Genomic DNA, 24,157 nt, shown 5'->3' with positions numbered 1-24,157 from the left:
CCTCTTCCAGCTTCTGGTCGCCTCAGAGGTACCTTGACTGGTGGCAGTGTCACCCCAGTCTCCACAGGGCGTTCTCCCTTGTCTCCACAGCACCTTCCCTCTGTGCATGTGTGTCTCTGTGTCCAAATTTCCCCTCTTTATAAGTCATATTGGATTGGGAACCACCCTACTCCAGTACAACCTCATCCTGGTCATCTGCAAAGACCCTATTTCCAAATAAGGTCACATTCACAGGTCGTGGAGGTGAGGACGCAATTCATCCCATCTCAGAGCCAAACCAGAGGGGTCCCATTCAAGACACTGCCGCGCGGAGAAAGCGGGTCACGTCGAAGGGGGGGCGAGGAGTGAGCTGGGGGAGGGGTGCGCCAGCTGGGGCCAGCGGAGCAGGAGGGGCTGCACTTTTGTCTTGTTAACTCAGCAGCAGGAGGCAGAGCCCAGGCCCAGGAAGTGGAGGGGGGGCTACGCTGCAGCTCAGGAGGGCAGCTCACACGCAGAGCCCTCGGAGAGACAAAAGCCAGCGAGTGGGAGCAAATGCCACAAATGCCAGCGATCGGCTAGGCCACGGGGCAGGTGCTGGTACGGCTGGGGCAGCCCAAGGTACCAGCGTTGCCGCCTCCAGAGGGCCAGGTCCCCGCCCCAGGGCCGCCGCTTCGTGCTGTCTAGACAGACAGAGGCCAGTGGAAGCAGGATGAGGCACTGCTCTGGGCAGACACAGCTGCGGGCACACAGGGCTGGGCCCCCGGGAGCAGCTCTCGTCTCAGCCCCATCCTCCCCTCGGTCCAGACTGGCCCGCGTACAGGGCAGGCCTGGCGCATGCGCAGGACGGCCAGGCCCTTTGGAGTCCACGACTGAAGGTGGAGCGGGCAGGAAGCCCCCACGACCCCACCGGGGCCCTGTGTCCTCTGAGAGGGCCTGGACCGGGTCCATGCGCCTGGCCCTGCGCCTCCTCCCTGCCTGTTTCTGCCCCACAGCATCTTATCTCCCCCCACCGCCCCCATCTGGAGCTCTTAAAGCAAATTCTTGCCTTATCACCCGTGGCAGCTGCCTCTGCAGCGACGTGTCTGGGGTCCCTGGCCCTATCTGTCTGGCTTGTCTGCTTGGGACTCTCCTCTAGTGCGACGCCTGGCTCCCCCTCGCTCCCGCTTTCATGCTCTCTTTCTCTCTCGTCCTCTTTCAGGGCCCCCAGATCCTGGTTGCCATGGTATCACTGCAGCGAGTACCAGGTGGTGGTGGGGGGCAGGGAGCCGACACTGCCGCAGTCTCCGCCATTTCCGATGCCAGGCACCCGCGAGGCACCGTGGCTGGGGCTCATTGGGGGGGGGGGGGCACTCGGCGCCTCCACAGGCCTCGGAGGCTTCTCCTTGGCCATGGGAGGTGGGGAGAGCAGAGGGGTGGGCATGGGAGTGAGAATATAAGGGGGCGAAAGAGGGGTGGCTGGTGGCATCGTGGCCGGGGGAGGGGAGGATAAAAGGTGAGAAGTCAAGGTGAACAGAAGGATGATCAGGCTGGAGGGAGGGAGGTTCGAGGAGGGGCCGGGGGAAGGGACCCCTCCATGGGAGCTGGTGGGGTTGGGGGCCCACTGAGGCTAGGATGAGCCGAACTCCAGCTCCTGCAGTCTTGTGGGGAGAGGGTCATGACCAGGCCAGGCCTCCCTCGGACCTTGGGGGAGATGAGGGCCTGGCTGGAGACAGAATGGCAGCCAGCCCAGAGGAGTCAGGGGCGGCAGCTGGAGGGATGGAGATGCGGGAAAAGGTGGAGAGACAGCGATGGGAGTGAGAGAGATCTGAGATGGAGACAGAACCAAGGGAGGAAAACACTGGAGGAGGAATGCTGACAAACACGGGTGCCAAGGCACGGGGGGGGGGGCGGGGGGGGCGGGGGGGGAGCGGCCGCAGGGTGGGGATTGGAAACACAGGAGCAAGGGGACAGACAGAGCCCAGAGTCCCCCGTCACCATCTCCTCTCTCTTGCTCCCAATCCTCTCTACCCCAACCCAAGCAGGATGCAGTTTCCATGACAACCTGGCCGGCCAGAAAGGGGGGCAGGGGACTGCAGAGGAAATTTTCCACATCAGCAGGAAGAGGATGTGATGCAGAGAAGGAATGGGCTGGATACATGGGGGGGGGCGCCACACAGGGCCCTGGAACCCCAAAACATCTCGCCCACTGCCTCCTGGGATTCTCATCCTGCCCCCAGGTGGCACCCCCCACACCCCCACCTCTGGGCCATAGCGGGGGAGGGGGAGGGTTCCAGAGAAGCTCAAGGGTCAAATGTCCAAAGTTCAGCCGCTGCCCAAACCTCGTGTGCGGGGTGAGGTGGGGGGATGGGAGGCAGCAAGAAGCTGCGGAGCTCAGACCGCAGGCCGCCAAATCCGCGGGCATGGCTCTCAACACGGTCCCGAGGAAGGTCGGGGTACTGGGCTACGGCCGCCTCGGTGAGTCCTTGACTGTCTGGGGCTTCTTCCCCAGGCCCCTTTCTAGAGCCCCAGAAGCCCCTGTCCTCCACAAACATACTTTTCTTCTGTGTCTTTATCTGTGGCTCGGCTGCCTCTGGCTGACTAAGTGTCTTCCACTCCTCACCGCGGGGCTCCAGCCCCCTCAGGATCTCCGTCCTCCCCTCTCCGAGTCTCTGCCCCCCACCTAAGTTTTTGTGTCCCCCGACTCTGGGTCAATGTACTCCCTCCCTCACCTCTGTCATTCCCTCTCCGGGCCTCTGTCCCCCTCTCTCCAGGTCTCTGTCCCCCTCTCTCTGGGTCTCTGTGCCCCTCTCTCTGAGTCTCTTTCCCTCTCCCCAGGACAGTCCCTGGTCTCCCACTTGCTGACTCAGGGACCAGAACTGGGCCTAGAACTTGTTTTTGTCTGGAATCGTGACCCAGGACGAATGGCGGGGAGTGTGCCCCCTACCCTTCAGCTCCAGAACCTTGCTGCCCTCGGGGAGAGGTCAGTGACCTCGCTGTGAGAGAATGGGACTCTCTGAAGCTCCTGTTCTGGCCTCCCTTAGGTGCTGTGTGCTCTCACGTGATTCCCTTACCCTCTCTGGACCTTGGTTCGCCCACATGTGAAATAGGACAAGCCTCTGTCTTATCTCCCTTCCCAGGCCAGGGCGAAGAGTGACAGGCCTCCATAGACTCTGGGAATCTGGGGAGGGGAGGTCTGATACCTCTTCAAGGTCCTCGCTGCCTCTCTCCCCTCTCCCAGGCACCCTGACCTTGTGGTGGAAGTGGCCCATCCCAAAATAATCCACGAATCTGGGGCAGAAATCCTGCGCTATGCCAATCTCCTGGTGAGCTCTGTGTCTTCTGCCTTGGCATCACCCTGCCCTAAAGTGGGATCCATCTCTTGCCCTCAGCCCCTCCCTACCTTCATCTGCCCCAGGTGGGATCCCCCTCAGCCCTGGCTGACCAGGCCACAGAGCGGCAGCTCCTGGAGGCCTCGCATTGCTGGGGCCACGCTGTGTTCGTGGCCCGGGGGGCCCTCTGGGGCACTGAGGACATCGCCAGATTGGACGAAGCCGGGGTCCTCCAGGTGAGGGCCTGCTGGGCTCCCTGGGAACCGGAGGGGGCCAACAGAGACCCCCAGTCCCCCCGACTCTGGCTCTCACTTCCAGAGCCTCCGTGTCACCATGGCCACACACCCTGATGGCTTCCGGCTTGAGGGACCCCTGGCTACGGCGCACAGCACTGGGCCTCGCACTGTGCTCTATGAAGGCCCTGTCCGCGGGCTCTGCCCCCTTGCCCCCCGAAACTCCAACACCATGGCTGCTGCTGCCCTGGCCGCCCCCAGCCTGGGCTTCGACCGTGTGATCGGGGTGCTTGTGGCCGATTTCAGGTGAGCGAAGCTGAGCGGGGGTCTGGGCTGGGGCCAGGCCAGCCGGACTGACCACCCTGCTTGCCCCAGCCTCAAGGACATGCATGTGGTGGATGTGGAGCTGAGCGGACCCCCGGGCCCCAAAGGCCGAAGCTTTGCTGTGCACACCCACAGAGAGAACCCCAGCGAGCCAGGCGCTGTCACCGGTTCTGCCACCATCACCACCTTCTGGCGCAGCCTCCTGGGTGCGGCCACGCTCCTCCCCGGCGCTCCTCTCCCCAAGCCCTGGGCTCTTGTGCTCTGCAGAGCTTGGGTCTCAGGCTCTCTGAGTCTGCAGTTCTGGTTCTGTCTCTATCGATTCATCTTTATTCCTGAGGCTCCTTAACCTTCTACTACACGACGCTGAATCTTTATAGATCTCTATCTCTGTCCAAGTCTCCTCTCTCTGAGCCTTTGTGTCCCCCTCTCTCTGGGCCTCTAGCATGTGAGTCTCTGTCTACCCCCCAGTTCTCCGTCCCTCTATCTCTGGAATTTGGTCCCTCTCTCTGGGTCTCAGTCCCTCCCTCTAGGTCTCCACCTTGGTTTGTCCCTTCTTCCAAGTGTCTGTCACTCCTTATCTCTCTGTCTCAGCCTTTCATTCCCCGTATCTCCTCCGCAGGCTGCTGCCACCTGCCCTCCAAGCCGGGGATCCATCTCTGCTAAGAAGCCTCCTCCTTCCCAAGAGGACATCCTCATCTCATTATTTACCTCCCACCACCACCGTCCCGCTGCTGCCTCAGTATCCCCAGACCTCCCTCCTGTCTCAGTAAATATTGGAGACTCTTCTCCCTGCATAGTCTGGTGTCTGATCACTTGTTTCCCTTCTGTGACGTCACGCTTTGTCTTCCCACTAGGCATGATGTCATCACAGGGAGCGGGCATACAGAGTAGCAACACCCCTGGAAGCTATCGCGAGAGCCTAGTCACTACATTTCCCATAATCCTTCGAGTAGCAGGGGGCGTGGAAGTGTGCGAAGGAGAGGGTCGCCTCAGGGCACATTTCCGGGACTCACCGCGGGGGCCGACGGAAGTTGTAGTCCCGCGTTCTCGGGGGCGACAGCGAACTTCCGGGCCACGCCGCCCGGGCGTTCCGTGCGGAGCAAGAACTCTCGCGAGGGTCGCCGGGAGTCGTAGTCCGGATCGCGGGGGCCGCCGGGAGCTGTAGTTCGTCCCTCCTGCCCAGTCACCGCGGTGCTGCCCGCCCTGTTCTCGGAGGCCAGAGACGCCGGCCAGGGGGATGCGGGAGCCCCCGGTTCGGGGGAACAGAGAGGCAGGCGGGGTGAGGGTCGTTGCCAGGCAACGGGCTAGCGCCACGGTTGGGGTACGGGTTGGGGAGAGGGCTCTGTTACTCGGTGTCCGGGGAGGGGGCCCTGTTGCCAGGTGACAGGAGGAGAGAACTCTGTTGGTTAGTGACAGGGGAGGGGAGTCTTCTGTTGCTAGGCGACCAGAAGAGACCCTGTTACCTAGAGACAGGGGAGGAGCCTTCCTCTATTGCTTCCTCTAAGTAACCTGAGGAGAGACTGGTTACCTAGTGGGGGGGGGGGTCCTCTGCTGCTGGGTAACCAGAGAGGAAGCCTGTTACCTAGGGACAGGGGAGGGGGGTTCTCTGTTGCTAGGTGACCACCATAGGGGACCCTTTCACTTAGGGATGTGGCGGGGGTGGTCCTCTGTTGCTAAGTGAGCAGAAGAGAGAGCTTTTTTCCTAGAAATAGGGGATGGAGGTACTCTGTTGCCAGGAGAGCGCCAGGGAAGCAGTCAGTGGCCCGGTGGCCGCTCAGGCTGCCTGAGCCCCCACTCAATGACGGTGCCCCCAGGGCCTGCTGGCAGGTTCGGCTTCCTGATCCCAGGCCCCTGAGTACCTTTTACCCCACCCTCACCCCCAAGCAGGAGCCGAGGACGGCATGTCCCAGGCCCCAGGAGCTCAGCCAAGCCCGCCCTCCGTTTACCACGAACGGCAACGCCTGGAGCTCTGTGCCGTCCACGCCCTCAACAACGTCCTGCAGCAGCAGCTCTTCAGCCAGGAGGCTGCCGATGAGATCTGCAAGAGGTGACCATCACCCACCCCAACCCGTGGAGAAGCAGGGCTCACAGAGGTGGGGCAACCCACCTGGGTCTCAGAGCAAGGCAGGGGCAGAGCCCCGGGGCTTTCTGCTGCCCCATCCCCTGCCTGGGCTGGACTCTGGGACTCAGAGATTGAGAGTGCCTCCTGCGCCTGTTCACCCCTCTCTCCTCAGCCCCAGAACAGGCCACATCCTTTTATGTGGGCCCTCATCCCCCACTCTCCTCTGGCCTCCCAGCTTCCGGTTTATCTTGTTCAGTCCAGGCTACATAGAGCTCCCGCGATGACCCTGCCCCTCCCCTGCTCTCAGTGGCCCCATGGCTCCCCAGCACCCCTGGCAGAAGTCCCAAGCTCTGCAGTCTGATAACCAAAACCCTGTGTGCTGTGATCCCCACCCGTCTCTGTCGCTTCATATCTCACTGCTCCCCTCCAAGCAAACTCCTCTCCAGTCCCCGAAGGAGCCCTGCCACGGTGCCTCTGGGCCTTTGCACAGGCTGTTCTTTCTGCCAGGCACAGCTTTCTCCTCTCGGCAGCCTGGAATGTTCCTCCTCACTACTCAAGATTTCAAACATCACTCCTTTGTTATCTCTCTGCCAGATGCCCTCCTCTCTGTCCCCACAGCTCTGGCCCCATCATCTCCTAGACCCTTTGTCCCCATCTCTTGCTCACAGCCCTCCCGTGCCCGTGCCCCTGCCCCGGCATCCTCAGGCAAAGTCCCAGCCCCTCAGACTGGTTATTTTAGAATGTATTCATCTCCTCTGTCGTTCAAAACAGGGATCAATCAACTCTTCCATGGCAAGGCCATGCTGGAGACCCAGAGATGAGTCCGCTATGAGCCCTGCGCTGAGGGAAGCCAGGGAAACAGATACACAGAAAAAGAATACACAACTTTCCCCTCTCCGACCCCTCCCCCTGCCCTGCCCACCAAAGGCCCAGAGACAGAACAAAGGTGCCATTGTCCAGAGGAGGCAGAGCCCAGAGAGACAAGTGGTGGTGGGGTGGGCCTCCTGGGCTTGGGGACAGCTGGACGAAAGGCTGGGGGTAGCAGCACAGGAGATGTGGTTGGGGACAGGTGGCTGCAACGGGTGGGATGGGCCTGAAGCCAGGAGGCCAGCAGGGGACAGGTCTGCAAGGCCAGGCTGAAGGGCTGGGGCTCTCTCCTGGGGTGACGGGGGTGCCAGGAAGGGCTGGGAGCAGGGGCAGGGCCGAGGCAATGCTGGGTGTAGAAAGAGCCCCCAGGAGGGGGAGGATTGGAAGCTGGGGCAGGGACAGGGCACACATCCTTAAGGCCAGGGCAGAGAGGGTACGGGGACAGGAGCAGGGCTTGGGGCTGAGTCACGGGGATTGAAGAGAGGGAAGAGTCCCAAGGCTGGGTGACTCACGGACCCTGGGACTCTTTGGCTTTGTGGGGGAGGGGGAGGCCTTTCCAGGGAACCCCCAACTCAGGAGGCCCTGACCACCTCCCAACCAGGTTGGCCCCAGACTCCCGGCTGAACCCCCATCGCAGCCTCCTGGGCACCGGCAACTATGACGTCAACGTGATCATGGCCGCCCTGCAGGGGCAGGGCCTGGCCGCCGTGTGGTGGGATAGAAGGAGGTGCGACCGAAAGCACTGTGTCCTGTGTGCTGAGCTTGGCACAGTGGGTGCGGTGTGATGGTGGTCAGTGTGGGACAAAGCAGGAGGAGGGGATGGGTGGAAGGTTTGCATGGGTGGGTCATGGACGGCTGGCAGGCCGATGGTCAGTGGGGTAGGTTGATGGTAGCTGGGTGAGTAAATGCATGGTGAGCGGGCGGCTGGATGTGCTGGGGAGGTGGTTGGGTGATGGGATGATGTGAATGGTTGGGTGGCTGAGTGGTTGAGTGAATAAAGGATGAACAGCTGGTAGGCAGTGGTTACCAGATAGGCGGTCGGGTAGACGAACGGATCAATGGATGGATGCGTGGAGGAAAGGATGAATGAAGAGTTGGGTGGACGGTGGAGAAGCCGCTGGGCTGCTGGCTGGCTGCTGGTTGATTGAATCAGTGGGTGGATGTGACTGGGTGAAGCGTTGATGGGCTGGATGGTGGGTGATTGTTAGATGGCTGGGAGGCCTGGATGGGTGAGTGGGTGGGCAGGTGCTGTATAATGGATGGATAATGGGTAGAATTAGCAGTAGATGCGTCAGGAGCGGATGGGGAGTGGGGTGGGTGGTGGAGTTGTTGGGCGCTTGGATGGATGGAGGTAGGTGCATAAGGGACGGGTAATGGATGGACAGGCAGATGGTGGATGGTGAAGGGGGAGTTGCCGGGTGGGGGGTGGCTGACTGGGAGGTCTGGGTGGGGAGGGGGAGCAGGTGAGTAGAAGGAAGCAAGGGGTGGGTCGGTGGAAGAGAGTCCCTGGGTGGCTCGCGCAGCCACCGCTGCCACCAGCCTGGGCCCCCCACACCCGGTAACGCCGGGCTGGCGGGCGCCTGCGGAGGCCGGGCCCTGACCGTGGCATCCCTGCCCCGCCATGCAGGCCCCTGTCCCAGCTGGCGCTGCCCCGGGTGCTGGGGCTGATCCTGAACCTGCCCTCGCCCGTGTCCCTGGGGCTGCTCTCCCTGCCGCTGCGCCGGCGGCACTGGGTGGCCCTGCGCCAGGTGGACGGCGTCTACTACAACCTGGACTCCAAGCTGCGGGCGCCTGAGGTCCTGGGCAACGAGGATGGTGTCAGGTGAGGAGAGGGGGTGACTCCAGGGCTGGGCGCCAGACGCCCCTCCCCGGGGGGCACCCCCAGGCACCCCCCAGGCCTCAGTCTCCCTGTTTCTCCGCCCAGGGCCTTCCTGGCAGCCGCGCTGGCTCAGGGCCTGTGCGAGGTGCTGCTGGTGGTGACCAAGGAGGTGGAGGAGAAGGGCTCCTGGCTGCGGACAGACTGACCCCGAGGAGGAGGGGACCACGGCCGCCCGCGGGCGTGGCCCCCGCGCATCCACATCCAGTTCCCAGCGCCGGGGCAAGGGCCAGGCCCCGCACCTCCTGGACCCAGCGGAGGTCCCAGCCCCTTCCTCGCACCGCCCCCGCCACATGCCACTGCTGCCTCAATAAACCAGATGGATGATTTGCTCCCAGCCTGGCCTGAGTCTCACTGGGGGCCCATTTCCTTCAGTTACGCTGGTTTATCAGAGAGACCCAGGCAGGCCTGGCCAGGATCCAAGCTCTCTGCCACCTCCCGGCTTGGTCACTCATCTCTCGGGCCTCAGTTTCCTCATGGGGGTGGGCCCAGGGGAAAACAATGCAAATGCCTGCCCTCTCGAGGCACCTGGGAGAGACCAGGAGTGAACAGAGAGACGCAGTCCAGGGTGTTTAGGGAGATAAGCCCCAAGGAGAAGGAGAGGGTTTACTTCTTGACTCCCAACTCATCTACCAACTGCAGTCATGGCCCCAAAAGATGTCCAGATCCTCATCCCCGGAACCTGCGAATATGTTCAGATGCGTGGCAAAGGGGAACGGGAACGAAGGTTGCTAATCCGCTGACCTTAAAATCGGGAAATTATCCTGCATTGTCTGAGTCGGCCCGATGTAATCCCGAGGGCCCTTAAACGTGAAGCGAGCACGGGACTTCCCTGGTGGTCCAGTGGCTAAGACTCCACTCCTCCACGGCAGGGGGCATGGGTTCAATCCCTGGTCAATACCACATGCACGGCGGTGCAGCCAAAAAAAAAGTGAAGGAGGTAGGAGAGGAGAATCTCAGACATGACTAAGGAAGCAGCATCAAAGAGATGCTACACGGAGGGGGGCGCTTTGAGACAAGAGGGGTCATGGGCCAGGAAAGGCAGGCAGCCTCTAGGAGGTGAAATACACAAGGAAACGGACTCTCCCCCAGGCCCCCAGAAGGAACCAGCCCTGCCCACACCTTGACTCTAACCCAGTGAGGCTCATTTTGGACTTCCGACCTCCAGAAATGTAAGAGAATCAATGTGTGTTGTTATAAGCCACTACGTTTGCTAGAGTAGCCAGGGAAAGGAACACCAGGAAAAGGAACACAGCGTAGAATTCCTCAGGGCAGTGGAAGGTGTTGCTGAGGAGGTGTTTGAGCAAAGACTGGAAGAAGGGGAGGGAGAGAGGCAGGCACGGAGAGGTCTGCAGGAGAAGCATTCCAGGCAGAGAACAGGCAGTGCAAAGGTCCTGAGGCATGCTGGTGTGGCTGGAACTGAGGGAGCGAGGGAGAGAAAGGGTGGAGACGTGACGGAGGGGGAAGATGGTGGCCAGTGGGACTTGAGCAGAGGAAGGACAGACTCCCACTGGGTGTCCTCCCCACAGTCTCCCCTGAGCAGCCCCCATCCTGTCCTGTACCCTTCCCCCAGGGCCCTCTGTCCCTCCAGGTCTGGCCTGTGCAGCTGGATGCTTGCCCTCCTCAGCTCTCGGGCTGGGAGGAAGACACAAGGGGATGGATGTAAAGACCCCCAGTCCCAGTGGTGGGGTGTTTTAACAGGGGTCCCATGGGACAAGGTGGGGGGCCACAGGAAGATGAGGGGTCCTGGGGGAGCTGGCTGAGGAGCGTTCTCCAGGGAGCCAGTGGGAAGGGAGGGAGGGCCCATTCCAGAATTAGAAACAGCCCAGATTGAGACCTGGAATGTTGAGGGAGATGATTTCTCCAGTAGCTATTTGAGGAGGTGATAAAGAGATAAGGGTGGATCCTGGCAGGTCCACAGCCCACAGGGCCTCCAAGAGCAGCTGAGGGGCTGGACCTGGTCCAGGGCAATGGGTAGGGCTGTGAGCAGGGGGGCAGGTCGGTCCTGAGTGCAGAAAGACCCTCTGGGGCCACGTGGGGGAAGGCTGGAGGCTGGGAGGCCCAGGAGGAGGCTGAGGGTCCCAGTGGGAGACACGTGGGGGAAGGCTGGAGGCTGGGAGGCCCGGGAGGAGGCTGAGGGTCCCAGTGGGAGAGGACGAGTCAGGGCCTGAGTTCAGGACCCTGGGGGCAGAGTGGAGGTGACAAGAGGATCAGGGCAGGCTCTGGGGGTGGGAGACGGGCAGGGAAGGAGGACCCGGTGTCTGGCCCTGGGGCCTGGGGGACAGATGGGACCGAGGGAGGAGGAGTGGTTGTGGGGGACATGCTGAGCTCAGGGGGGTGTAAGGAGTGTGACAGGCCGGGTGACATCAGGGGAGGAGGACCAGGGTCAGGGACCCAGGAGATGGTTTTAGGGGTCATGGGCCTAAAACTGTGAGGGAGGAACATGGGCAAAAGAGGGGGCCCCCACTAGGTGGCGGGCAGATATGGGGGACCTGGAGGCACAGGCAGGGCCCCGCTGGGGGCGTCTCCCCGGGCCCGCCTCAGGCTGTGCTCCACCCAGACAGTAAATTCTGAGAGGGACACAGGAAAGAAGGCGGGAGCAGGCGCCGGCAGGACACGCTGACCCGTGGTGATGGGGGCACTGGTTCCCAAGACCTCAGAGGTCAAAGGGCAACTTGTAAAGTAAAAAGTCAAGCAGCACGTGAGGGGAAACTGCTGGGGTCCCGGGACACTCCAGCTCAGGGGTGCCCCCAACACCCGCCTAGTCTCTGACTCCCTCTGTCCCTCCCTTTGGGTCCCTCTCTTGGGCTCTCTTTCTGGGTGTTTCTGTCTCTCCGTGTCGCTCTCAGCTTCTGGGGCCCCCTCCTGCCCCCTGTGCCTGTCGCCTGTCCCATCTGGTCCCAGACAGCCTGGCGGGGCTCCCTGAGTGTTTCTATTCCTGGGCCTGAGTGACCTCCCCAGGTGCCTTCTCAGTGGCGGCCTAATATGGTCAGAGCGGGAGCCCAGAGGGCAAGGGTGGGACCTGGGCAGGGGGCGTGGGGGTCCCTGCAGCCTCCCTCCTCCTGCTCCCAGCTCCCCCCCAGGCGCTAACGCCTCCTGCTCTGCAGGCTGGGCCAGCGCATGGATTGAGCGCTTACTGTTTGCCCCTTATGGTGGGTGCAGACGGGCCCATGCAGCCTTGAAAGCCCCCACCTGCTGGGGCCACCCCACTTCGCACAAGCCTGAGTCAGGCTGTCCCTTGTCCCAGGGTGCCCAGCCAGGCTGGTCCCAGAGCATCGGTTGGCGGGGGCTCCTGGGGATCCCCAGTTTCCCTTTGGGGGTGCCCCACGCAGGCCCCCAGGGGCGTCTCTGTGCCGGCCTGGTTGCAGGAGGGAAGGAGGGGGTCCGGTCACGCGGAAGGTGCAGGGGGAGGTGACAGCTGTCCCGTGCCCCCGGGTGCTGACAGCTGAGGCCCAATTTAGCTCTTGGACGGAGCCCGGGGCTAGCCAGATAAGGCAGTGAGGGGTGCAGCCCCGCCCCCAGGGCACCCCTTAAATCACCCGGTCGGGCCCTGGGGGGTGGCCGCCAGCGATGCCAGGTGAGAGGGGCCGCGCTCCTTCCTGACTCCCCGCGTCCCGCCTGCACAGCGCTGCCCCTCTCTCTCCGACTTTCCTGTGTCTCTCTCTGTCTCTCTCTCTCTCTCTCTCTCTCTTCCTTTCGTCTCTCCATCTGTCTTTCTGTCTCTTCCGATCTCCGACCCTCCCGCTCTCCATTTCTCCCCATCCTGTTCCTAACTCTGCCTCTGTCCTTCTTTCTGTCTCTCTTGCCCCATCCTCTCTCTTGTCTCTGTCTTCCCATGTCTATCTAATCTCTCTTCATCTCTTTCTGTGTATCTCTCCTCTTTCCATTTCTTTGTCTGTCTCTGTCTCCCCATCTCTGACCCTTCCGCCCGTCACTCTCCCTTCTTCCGTGTGTGTGTGTGTGTGTGTGTGTGTGTGTGTGTGTGTCTGTCTCTCTCCTCACTTCTCTCTTGGTCTCTCTCAGTCGCTCCCTGTCTCTGTCTCTCTGCCTCTCCCAGACTTTCTCTCCCCGTCTCTCTCTGGCCCTACCTCTCCATCGCCCCGGATGGAGGCCGCCTGGGGCCTCTGCTGCGGTTTCTGCTGAATAAAGCTGTTTCTGTCCTCACCTCTCCGCTCCTCTCGCCTCTTTTCCTTTCTTACCCCTCTGCCTCTGAGCTCAGCACCCCCGCCCTGAACCCGGGTGGGTGGAGGTCGGGAACCTGGGGCTGGGGTCGGGGTCGGGGTTCCTCCCTCCCAGAGACTGCAAGAAACAGAGGCTGAGAGACAGATGGAGGAGATAGGGAGAAAAACCGAGAGATGGCTGCAGAGAGAGACCCAGAGACAGCAAGAGACAGGGGCTCAGAGACAGAGAGACAGACGGGAATGGGGGCCACAGACTCAGAGATGGGAGAGCCAGTGGGACAGCAAGACCTAGATACGCAGAGAAACACAGAGTGGGACGGGGCGACATCTCCATCTCAGAGACAGGGAGATGCAGAGACACGGAGAGAGACTGGGAGGTCGAGAGACAGAGGTTAGACGGTGCCCCGCATCCCCCCAGACACGGCAGACTGGGCTGGGCAGCCCCCTCCCCCTCCCGCCAGGCGGTGCCAGGCCCCAGACAACGGGCCCTTGTCCTGACAGGGCCTTGAGTCTGTCCGGCAGCTGGGGGCTGGGCTGGCTGGGCCCCGGTGTTGGGGGGGAGGGGCGGCCACCAGAAGCCTGGCCTTGGCCTCCACCCTCAGACTCTCCCTCCTCCCTCGACCTCCTCCTTCCAGCCTCCCTCTGGGGTCTCTGCGCACTCCCAGCCCGCTTTCTGCTCTGCCGGGGAAGGGGACAGGCATTTACGGAGCACCTGCTGAAATGCCTCTGGCCCCTCCCGACACCCTCTTGTCTCCCCTGTCCCTTCCTCTGTGCCCTCTGCTTGTTCTTCCCGGGCTTCTGGCTCCCTTCCTTGGAAAAGATGGGCATTTATTAAGTTCCTAGTGTTTGCCAGGCAATTTCCATACACTGTCTCTGCACCTTACACTCTTTTTGCTCTCCTGTCCCTTCCACCCTGTTTCCTTTCCCTTCTTCCTGATCTGCCTGGTCTCTCCTGCAAGGAAATGGGCATTTATTGAGCACCTACTGTGTGCTAGGGAATTTACAAACCCTGTCTCCTCTCTTATTATATACACCCTTTTCTCCCCTAATTCTTTTCTTCCTTCTCTATTCATTTCCTCTCCTTTCTGACTCTGTTCCCTCCTAGGGGAGGGAATGAACATATATTGAGGACCTACTGTGTGCCGGGCAGTTTGCACACCATCTCACCCTTCCTCACACCGTCTTCCTTCCCTGTCTCTGCTCTGTCCTCTCCTTGTCTTTCTGGGCTCTCTGCTCTCTGCCAAGGCAAGGAACACACATTTATTGAGTACCTATGGTATACCAAGCAATTGCTTGTGCTTTCTCTATTCTCCTCTCGTCCTCTCATCTCCACTGACCCGTGGTTGCTGCTGTCCTCTGCTTCTTTCTGCTCTCTGCCAGGAGAGGAACTGGGCATTTATAGAGCACCTATTGTGTGCCTGGTAATTTCCTTCCACTCCCCCTCCCTCCCCCTCGATTCTCCGTGTTCCTTCATCTCTGACTTATTTTCTGCTGTCTCTCCTTTCTTGGGGGAAGAAAACAAGCAATTATGGAGCACCTATTGTATGCCAGGCAATTTACACCCCACCTCATCTTCTCTTGCCTCTTTCTCCCTGCCCCGCTTATTCTGCCAGCTTCTCCCTTCCTGTGTTTTCTGGGCCTTCCTCGGGGAAGGGAACAAGCATTAACTGAGCACCTCTATGTGCCCCATGATTTGCCGGAACTGCCTCCTCTGACATCACCTCCTCCCTTCTGCTCCATCCTATTGCCTCCTCGGCCAACCTTCCTCTCACCAGTGTCTTCCTCTTCCTCTTGTTTGCCTTCTCTTCCAAGGAAGACAGTGTGCATTCATTGAGCACCTCCTGTGTGCCTCACCCACACACTCGCATGGTCTCTTCCTCATTTCCTCTCTTCTCCCTGGTTCCTGCTCTCCTCCAGCTTCTCCCCTTCCTCTCTGCCCTGTCAGCTCTCTCCTGCGGGAGGAACTAGGCATGTACTGAGCGCCTGCTGTGTGCTACTCCTATCAGCTGTCTGTCTGTCCCGGCTTGCTCCATAGGCCCTGCGCTCCCTTCTCTCTCCCTCTCTGCTTGCTTTCCTCCTCCTGGCTGCCTCCTCTGCTCGCTGCTAGGAAAGGGGACAGGCATTTATTAAGTGCCTATTGTATGCCCACTGCTTTACCTACACTGTCTCCTTCCAGCACAGCTTCTCCTGTTCGTTCTCTCTGCTGGCGTTTCCCCTCCCCGCTCCTTTTCTTCCTGTCTTCTTTCTCCCGGGAAGAGAACCAACACTGAAGAGCACCAACCGTACTCCTAGCTATTTCCACCCCGGCCCTCCCTCCTTTGGCTGTCTTTCCTCCCGTTTCTCCTCTGTGGTGGTTTCTTCACTTCCTTTCTGACTTGGCTCCTCTCTCCTGACGAAGGGAATGAATGGGCATTGATTGAGCACCAGCTGTGTGCCAGGCTCTTCACAAGCCCAGCGTCCCCTCCTCACACTCTCTCCCTCTCCCTTTCCCTTCCTCTCTACCGCCTCTTCTCTCCCTTCCTGCTCTCCGCGTGCTCCACCAGGAAAGGGTAGGGGCACTGATTAAGCACCAACTGCGTGCTGGGCAGCTCACACACGCTGCTGCCTCTCCTTAGACCCTGTGTTCTCCCCTGCCCCCTCCTCTTCCTTCTCTGCAGCGGAAGCTCTCAATTTTTCCAGAAGGAAGGGATGTAGGCAGCGATCTCAGCCACCACGGCTGTGGAAGGGGCCCGTCATCTTCACCTCATGGTGCTGGGCACCGCGAGCTGATGACCGACTGGGGCTCCATTTGGATTTCCTCACTGGGGAAAAGAAAATGTGGATCACAATAGCCACTCCCTAGGGCGGGGGAGGGAGGGGTGACTGAAGGAGACCAGGAGAGAAAGGAGGCTAGACAGTGCTAGAACAAGCCCACGGGAGGGAGGAGGGGCGCTCATCCTGCTCTGGTCGTTGAGTCCTGACTTGTCGCCCTCGTGGCCCCCTCCCTCACCTCCCTGCGCGCTCTGCTCCGCCCCCGCCCCCGAGAAGCAGCTGAGGAAACTGAGGCTCAGGTGGGGGTGGGGGGGGGGAGAATCGCCCGCCACTCGGCCCCCTCTCTCCCCCATTCTCTGGATCTCCCTCCGATTCCCAATCTCGCTCTCTCACTAGCTCTTTCTCCCCTCCCTCCCATTTTCTGGACCTCGCTCTCTCCGCGCCTCTCGCTCCATCTTTTCTCTCTTTCTCTCCTCCCCTGTCTCTCACACGCTTCCTCTGCCTCTGCCCCATCAGTTTCTCTTGACACACGCATCGTCCTGCCGGAAAGGACTTCCCTCACACTGTGTTGCCGTTTGCTTCGCGCACACCTCGATCAGGTCCTTTTCATTCTTTCTTCCTGCAGCCGCTCCTCCTCTTCCCCCTCCTCCTCCCCCTCCTCCTCCCCCTTCTGATCTGTCTCGACCTTCTGTCCATTTGTCCGTCTCTCCACAGCCACCCGCTCACAGGTTTCCTTCCTCTCACCCTTGTTTTTCACCCTGATCCTCAGTTTCTTCCTCTTTAATTCACGCACCCCCCACGCTCCTCCCCCACCCCACTTCTCTTCCTTAAACCGCGCTCCTATCCGTCCTTTACACCTTCCTCCGCCGCAGCCCCAGCTCGACTCCCCTGCACTGCCACTCTCAGCCTTTCTGGAAGCCCTTCTGCTTTTCCTTCTGCCTCTGCCCCGCCCCCCGCTCCTGGCTCCCACCCCGTCCATCCTCCTACCCACGATGGGATGGGGTGCGGAGTCCCCAGCCCTGGGCTTCCCGCTCTGGGCTCTCGGGTTAGCCCTCCGCTCCCCCTTCCTCGGCTGCTGCGGTGTCTCCTCTCTCTACCCTCGTCCCCTTCGCCTCGTCCCTATGCCTCACGTTTACCTCTCACACCAGCCTCTCCTGCTCCTCCCATCTCCCCCACAGGGGCTCCTATTTCCTTCCCTTCCTAGCCTCGCTCTCACTCAGTTTTCCTTGTATCTTCTTTCCATTGGCTTTTTACTCCTGACTCTCTCCTCCGCCGTCTACCCCCCTCCCCGCCTCTCTCCCGGCGCTGCCCTTCCTACCACCCTGTCCTTGTGCCCTCCCTTCCCTGGCGTGAGGGGCCAACCGCCCCCTCAGCCCTCACCGCATGCCTCGTCTCCGTCTCTCATGGTCTCTTTCTCCCACACCTGCTGCCATACACCTGGGGTTTGCAGCGTCTCCCCTCCCCGCTCTCCCTGCCCCTGTCCCTCGTCCCTGTCCCGTCCTTGCTCGACTCCCACAGCTGGGGAGGCCCGTGCGGTAACCAACGGGGGCGGGACGGCTGCGTCCCCGCGCTGGTGGTATTTTTATCCTGTCTCGGAACAGACGGTCCTGTGATTAATGTTTCACAGCTTACGGAATTCATTTCATGTTCTGCCAGGTCCTGGGACCATCAGCTGCACGTTTCTGCCGCCTGCAGCTCATCGTTAACTGGGACACGGGGACACTGTCCCGTGACCTGGCGCGCTATCACTCGAGAGGGGCAAACCTTCCCTTCCCTCCTCTCTGCCTCCCTCAGTTTCTCCCTCTCTCCCCGCTTCTCCTTTCTGAGCCCCACTCCTTCTCCCCCTTCTCCTTTCTGAGCCTCACTCCTTCTCTCCCCCCTTCTCCTTTCTGAGCCCCACTCCTTCTCTCCCCCTTCTCCTTTCTGAGCCCCACTCCTTCTCTCCCCCTTCTCCTTGCTGAGCCCCACTCCTCTCCCCCCTTCTCCTTGCTGAGCCCCACTCCTTCTCTCCCCCTTCTCCTTGCTGAGCCCCACTCCTTCTCTCCCCCTTCTCCTTGCTGAGCCCCACTCCTTCTCTCCCCCCTTCTCCTTGCTGAGCCCCACTCCTTCTCTCCCCCTTCTCCTTGCTGAGCCCCACTCCTCTCCCCCTTCTCCTTGCTGAGCCCCATTCCTTCTCTCCCCCTTCTCCTTGCTGAGCCCCACTCCTTCTCTCCCCCCTTCTCCTTTCTGAGCCCCACTCCTTCTCTCCCCCCTTCTCCTTTCTGAGCCCCACTCCTCTCCCCCTTCTCCTTTCTGAGCCCCACTCCTTCTCTCCCCCCTTCTCCTTTCTGAGCCCCACTCCTTCTCTCCCCCCTTCTCCTTTCTGAGCCCCACTCCTTCTCTCCCCCTTCTCCTTGCTCAGCCCCACTCCTTCTCTCCCCCTTCTCCTTTCTGAGCCCCACTCCTTCTCTCCCCCTTTCTCCTTGCTGAGCCCCACTCCTTCTCTCCCCCTTCTCCTTGCTGAGCCCCATTCCTTCTCTCCCCCTTCTCCCTTCTGAGCCCCACTCCTTCTCTCCCCCTTTCTCCTTGCTGAGCCCCACTCCTTCTCTCCCCCTTCTCCTTGCTGAGCCCCATTCCTTCTCTCCCCCTTCTCCTTTCTGAGCCCCAATCTCTCCCCCCTTCTCCTTGCTGAGCCCCACTCCTTCTCTCCCCCCTTCTCCTTGCTGAGCCCCACTCCTTCTCTCCCCCCTTCTCCTTTCTGAGCCCCACTCCTTCTCTCCCCCTTCTCCTGAGCCCCACTCCTTCTCTCCCCCTTCTCCTTGCTGAGCCCCACTCCTTCTCTCCCCCCTTCTCCTTGCTGAGCCCCACTCCTTCTCTCCCCCTTCTCCTTGCTGAGCCCCACTCCTTCTCTCCCCCTTCTCCTTGCTGAGCCCCACTCCTTCTCTCCCCCTTCTCCTTGCTGAGCCCCACTCCTTCTCTCCCCCTTCTCCTTTCTGAGACCCACTCCTCTCCCCCTTCTCCTTGCTGAGCCCCATTCCTTCTCTCCCCCTTCTCCTTGCTGAGCCCCACTCCTTCTCTCCCCCCTTCTCCTTTCTGAGCCCCACTCCTTCTCTCCCCCTTCTCCTTTCTGAGCCCCACTCCTTCTCTCCCCCCTTCTCCTTTCTGAGCCCCACTCCTTCTCTCCCCCCTTCTCCTTTCTGAGCCCCACTCCTTCTCTCCCCCTTCTCCTTTCTGAGCCCCACTCCTTCTCTCCCCCTTCTCCTTGCTGAGCCCCACTCCTTCTCTCCCCCCTTCTCCTTTCTGAGCCCCACTCCTTCTCTCCCCCTTCTCCTTGCTCAGCCCCACTCCTTCTCTCCCCCTTCTCCTTTCTGAGCCCCACTCCTTCTCTCCCCCTTTCTCCTTGCTGAGCCCCACTCCTTCTCTCCCCCTTCTCCTTGCTGAGCCCCACTCCTTCTCTCCCCCTTCTCCTTGCTGAGCCCCACTCCTCTCCCCCTTCTCCTTTCTGAGCCCCACTCCTTCTCTCCCCCTTCTCCTTGCTGAGCCCCACTCCTTCTCTCCCCCCTTCTCCTTGCTGAGCCCCACTCCTTCTCTCCCCCTTCTCCTGAGCCCCATTCAATCTCTCCCCCTTCTCCTTGCTGAGCCCCACTCCTTCTCTCCCCCTTCTCCTTTCTGAGCCCCATTCACTCTCTCCCCCCTTCTCCTTGCTGAGCCCCACTCCTTCTCTCCCCCTTCTCCTTGCTGAGCCCCATTCCTTCTCTCCCCCTTCTCCTTGCTGAGCCCCACTCCTTCTCTCCCCCTTCTCCTTTCTGAGCCCCATTCAATCTCTCCCCCCTTCTCCTTGCTGAGCCCCACTCCTTCTCTCCCCCCTTCTCCTTGCTGAGCCCCACTCCTTCTCTCCCCCCTTCTCCTTTCTGAGCCCCACTCCTTCTCTCCCCCTTCTCCTTGCTGAGCCCCACTCCTTCTCTCCCCCTTCTCCTTGCTGAGCCCCACTCCTTCTCTCCCCCTTCTCCTTTCTGAGCCCCACTCCTTCTCTCCCCCTTCTCCTTGCTGAGCCCCATTCCTTCTCTCCCCCTTCTCCTTGCTGAGCCCCACTCCTTCTCTCCCCCTTCTCCTTGCTGAGCCCCACTCCTTCTCTCCCCCCTTCTCCTTGCTGAGCCCCACTCCTTCTCTCCCGCCTTCTCCTTTCTGAGCCCCATTCAATCTCTCCCCCCTTCTCCTTGCTGAGCCCCACTCCTTCTCTCCCCCCTTCTCCTTGCTGAGCCCCACTCCTTCTCTCCCCCTTCTCCTTGCTGAGCCCCACTCCTTCTCTCCCCCCTTCTCCTTTCTGAGCCCCACTCCTTCTCTCCCCCTTCTCCTTGCTGAGCCCCATTCCTTCTCTCCCCCTTCTCCTTGCTGAGCCCCACTCCTTCTCTCCCCCCTTCTCCTTTCTGAGCCCCATTCAATCTCTCCCCCCTTCTCCTTTGAGCCCCATTCTCTCCCCCCTTCTCCTTTCTGAGCCCCACTCCTCTCCCCCCTCCTCCTTTCTGAGCCCCACTCTTTCTCTCCCCCCTTCTCCTTTCTGAGCCCCATTCAATCTCTCCCCCCTTCTCCTTTCTGAGCCCCACTCCTTCTCTCCCCCCTTCTCCTTTCTGAGCCCCACTCCTTCTCTCCCCCCTTCTCCTTTCTGAGCCCCACTCCTTCTCTCCCCCCTCCTCCTTTCTGAGCCCCACTCCTTCTCTCCCCCCTTCTCCTTTCTGAGCCCCACTCCTTCTCTCCCCCCTTCTCCTTTCTGAGCCCCACTCCTTCTCTCCCCCCTTCTCCTTTCTGAGCCCCACTCCTTCTCTCCCCCCTTCTCCTTTCTGAGCCCCACTCCTTCTCTCCCCCCTTCTCCTTTCTGAGCCCCACTCCTTCTCTCCCCCCTTCTCCTTTCTGAGCCCCACTCCTTCTCTCCCCCCTTCTCCTTTCTGAGCCCCACTCCTTCTCTCCCCCCTTCTCCTTTCTGAGCCCCACTCCTTCTCTCCGTCTTTATTCACCCGGCTCTTTCCTGTCACACCTTTGGCTTTGTTCTGTTTTCCCTGCTGTCACTCTCTTCTCTCCCTCAGTCACCAAATGCCCTCGGGATGGCCGCCCAGGTGTCGAGGAGGGAGACTGTCCTCCGTGGGCCTGGCTGGGGTCTGAAGAGCCACCGCCCACCCCTCCCGGCGCCTCCTGGCCTCGCGCTGCAGCCTAGTCTCGCCTTACTTTCCACTTTTCTCATTTCCTCCGTGTTCCCCGGTCCCTTCTTGCCACCACGTGCCTCCCCGCTGGCCTCCCTCCATCCTCTCCTCAGCCTGGACCTCCCCCTCCCTCCGCCCCTCCCCTTGGCCTCCAAGAGTGTGTGTGTGTGACACTGGCGGGACGCCTCTCTCTCCCTTTCCCTCCTCTCTCCCCCCTCCCTCCATCCTTTTCTCTCTCCTTTCCTCCTCTCCCACTCTCTCTGCCTCTCTCTCCGTGCCGTCTCTCACACCCGTTCTCTCTCTTACACACATATATACACACACTCATTCTCTTCTCATCTTCTTTTTACCGTATCCCCTCCATCCTTTTCTCTCTTCCTCGGTCTCTCCTCCCCTCCCTCTCGGGTCTCCCTGAATCTCTCCCTCTTTCCCCCCCACCCCGGCTCTCTGGGAACCTCCTCAGGGCTCACACCCCTTCTCTCTCCGCTTGCTTGTCTCCCGGCTCGTCCCCTCCCTCTCGGGTCTCTCTCTGGAGCAGTTCTCTCCCCCCTTCGCCCCATCTCTTCTCTCCTCCAGCCCCCCTCTTTTCTTTCTCCCGCTCCTGTGTCTCTGCCCTTGGCTTTCTCTCCTCTCCTGTCTCCCTTCTACTTTCTCTATCTTGCTTCTCCTCTGCCTCTTTCCTTTTTTCCACTTGCTCCCTTCATCCTCCCCGCTCCAGTTCACCCCTTTTCTCTCTTTCAAAACCACTTGCCTCTTCCTCTCCTGCTTCCCCTACTCTGGTCTCAACGCGCCCTCCCACCTCTCCTGCTTCCCCCCCCTCTGGTCTCAACGCCCCCTCCCCCCTCTCCTGCTTCCCCCCCCTCTGGCCTCAATGCCCCCTCCCCCCTCTCCTGCTCCCCCCGCTCTGGTCTCAATGCCCCCTCCCCTCTCTCCGGCTTCCCCCCCTCTGGTCTCAATGCCCCTCCCCCCTCCTGCTTCCCCCCCTCTGGTCTCAATGCCCCCTCCCCCCTCTCCTGCTTCCCCCCTCTGGTCTCAATGCCCCCTCCCCCCTCTCCTGCTTCCCCCCTCTGGTCTCAATGCCCCTCCCCTCTCTCCTGCTTCCCCCCCCCTCTGGTCTCAATGCCCCTCTCCCCTCTTCCCTCCATTTCCTCTTCTGTCTGCTCATCCTCCCGCTCCTCCCCTCTGTGCTCCTGGCGCCCCGCCTCTTCTCTCCCCTCCCTCTGTTCCTTTCCTCTTTCTTTCCTTCTTTCTTCCTCCTCCTCTCTCCGACCCTCTCCCTTCCCGTCCCCTCCCCATCCCTCCCCAGCTCTCTTCCCACCTCTTTTCCTTGTTTCTCCCTCTCTGCCCCTCCTCTGGGGGCCTCCCTGTCTCTGCTCCTCCCACTTCTCTGCCTGTCCTCCCCTCTGAGTGGCCCCCTCTCCCCTCCTCACATCCGTCTCTTCTCTCTCCTCTCCTCGCTGAATCTCTCCTTCCCCTCATCCCTCCTCTTTCTCACTCTACAGTTTCTCTTTCTCTAGTCCCTCGCACCTTCTTTCAGTCTCTCTCCTCCTTTCCTTTGTCTCCTCTCCCAATCTGTCTTCTCATCTCTTCTCTCTGTCTCCGGAGGCCCCTGCCCTGCCCTGCCCAGCGCCCCCTCCCCCGCGTGTCCTCGCCCTGAGGGCTCCAGGGGCTCCTCTCTCCCTTTCCCTCTCCTGCCCTTGGGGCTCTGAGGTTTCCAAGTTCTGAGCAGATGGCAAAGCCAACCCAGGGAGCCCGGGGCCGGGCTGTCAGGCCAGAGTCCCCGAGGTGGAAGGGCCTTTGTGACACCCATTTTCTCTCTCTTTCTGTCTGCCCCGGGCTCTGGACACTGCCTGGAGGGATCAAGTCTGCCCCAGGTGCAGGGAGGACTGAACGAGGCCGGGCTCAGAGGCAGGGAGCAAGCTGCCTAAAGACGCACAGCAAGTAAGTGGCAGGGCCAGGACAGGGCGGGCCGCCCTGCAGCTGGCTGGGATCTGCTCCTTCTTGACTCTCCGGCCTGAGCTTGCTGGGAAGCGGGCTGCCGCCTCTGCTCCGTTCCCCTGCCCAACCCTCCACCATGTTCTCTTCCTCAGGCAGCGTGAAGCACAGCAGCCGCTGGGAGGACCTCACACGACCCCACTTCACAGATGAGAAAACAGGTGCCTGGTGTTCCTGAGGACCAGCATCTGCTCAGACAGAGACTTCATGGGAACCCCAACCTTCCCAAAGGATCGACAGTGCCCCCTCTAGGGTCCTCCTCTCCGCTGAGACGGACCACATGGGTCAGCATGATGCCTGACCTCCCCCAGTACCGCCCAAGAGGCATTCTCAGACTCGGTGTGATCGTCCATCACCACCTACTGGCAAAGGACAAAACTGCAACCAGCTCTAATAAACACTGGGAATGACCCCGACAAAAGAGGACAGTGCCAGGGGGTGGCAGAGGGGCTGCGGGAGAGGAGGGGGAGAATTTGCAAAATTCTGTAAAAATTAAAAACTTGACTCCTAACCAATACATAAACATCATACTCAGCAAGCTTCTTGGTGTGCCAACTTAAATCTCCAGACTTCGTGGGTGTTTTCCAGTCATGCTACAGGCAGGTTCTCTCCTGCACTGCCATGGAAATGCACGCGTCGCTGCTCTGGGAAATGAAGGAGAGTGGGATTTGGTTTACACAATTTGCTAGGGAGCCTATTTCCAGGAACTGGGCCAAACTGAGTTTGTTTCCTCTGCAGTGACCTTGCTGAATGGAAGCTGGGTGCAAGCAAAGGTGAATGTTCACAGCCCGAGAGGCCCCAGTCACTGGCCCTTGATCCTCACCTGGAGTCTCTCTGATGGGTTAAATAAAGAAACCTCTAGAATTGTTTCCCGAAGCTACCTGCTACAATGCACAATTTGGGGGTGGCAAAGATTCTTTAAAAATACTAAAATTAGGGCTTCCCTGGTGGCACAGTGGTTGAGAGTTCACCTGCCGATGCAGGGGACACGGGTCCGTGCCCCGGTCAGGGAAGATCCCACATGCTGCGGAGTGGCTGGGCCCATGAGCCATGGCCGCTGAGCCTGCGCTCCACAGGAGAGGCCACAACAGTGAGAGGCCCGCGTACCGCAAAAAAAAAAAAAAAAAGAAACAGTGACTAAGCTCTCCAGGGATGGGCAAGAATTAGATGCGAAGTTTAATCAGAAGAGAGCCCCAGGGAGCCTGCACAAGGTCGGACACTGACTAGAATATGCCACAGGGTAACCTTGCTGGCTTGAGAGCAGTCAAAAAAAGTCTAAGAAAAAAAGAATGTGGGACTCCTCTCATGGTCCAGTGGCTAAGACTCCACGTTCCCAATGCAGGGGGCCTGGGTTCGATCCCTGGTCAGGGAACTAGATCCCACATGCCACAACTAAGAGCTCGAACG

The 24,157-nt window shown here is 60.5% G+C and overlaps 2 protein-coding genes across 12 annotated transcripts; both read left to right on the top strand.

The window, feature by feature from the left end:
* Nucleotides 1-372: 372 nt before the first annotated feature.
* ASPDH (aspartate dehydrogenase domain containing) lies at nt 373-4,633 on the top strand. 3 transcript variants are annotated; one of them, XM_033417164.2, is made up of 7 exons: nt 373-2,195; nt 2,794-2,938; nt 3,197-3,281; nt 3,374-3,523; nt 3,606-3,826; nt 3,896-4,050; nt 4,464-4,633. In XM_033417164.2, exons 1-7 carry the CDS (start codon nt 2,102-2,104, stop codon nt 4,505-4,507), a joined length of 894 nt encoding a protein of 297 aa, XP_033273055.1. In that variant the 5' UTR covers nt 373-2,101; the 3' UTR covers nt 4,508-4,633. The 3 variants fall into 3 exon arrangements, with proteins under 3 accessions (XP_033273055.1, XP_004286183.1, XP_049559475.1); XM_004286135.3 differs by lacking the exon at nt 373-2,195 and adding an exon at nt 2,203-2,433; XM_049703518.1 differs by lacking the exon at nt 373-2,195 and having other exon boundaries at nt 2,204-2,938.
* A 331-nt stretch (nt 4,634-4,964) lies between these two features.
* JOSD2 (Josephin domain containing 2) lies at nt 4,965-8,986 on the top strand. Of its 9 annotated transcripts, none has more exons than XM_012539230.3 (5): nt 4,965-5,123; nt 5,732-5,937; nt 7,375-7,500; nt 8,401-8,595; nt 8,698-8,986. In XM_012539230.3, the coding sequence occupies exons 1-5, from the start codon at nt 5,082-5,084 to the stop codon at nt 8,795-8,797; spliced, it is 669 nt and encodes a 222-aa protein (XP_012394684.1). In that variant the 5' UTR covers nt 4,965-5,081; the 3' UTR covers nt 8,798-8,986. The 9 variants fall into 9 exon arrangements, with proteins under 9 accessions (XP_012394684.1, XP_033273059.1, XP_004286185.1 ...); XM_004286137.4 differs by having other exon boundaries at nt 4,966-5,123; nt 5,732-5,891; XM_033417166.2 differs by having other exon boundaries at nt 4,975-5,123; nt 5,729-5,937.
* The last annotated feature ends 15,171 nt before the right edge of the window (nt 8,987-24,157 follow it).

The sequence above is a fragment of the Orcinus orca genome, chromosome 20 (assembly GCF_937001465.1).
Source record: "Orcinus orca chromosome 20, mOrcOrc1.1, whole genome shotgun sequence".
Classification (NCBI taxonomy): Eukaryota; Metazoa; Chordata; class Mammalia; order Artiodactyla; family Delphinidae; genus Orcinus; species Orcinus orca.
This window is presented reverse-complemented; position numbering and strand designations above follow the sequence as displayed.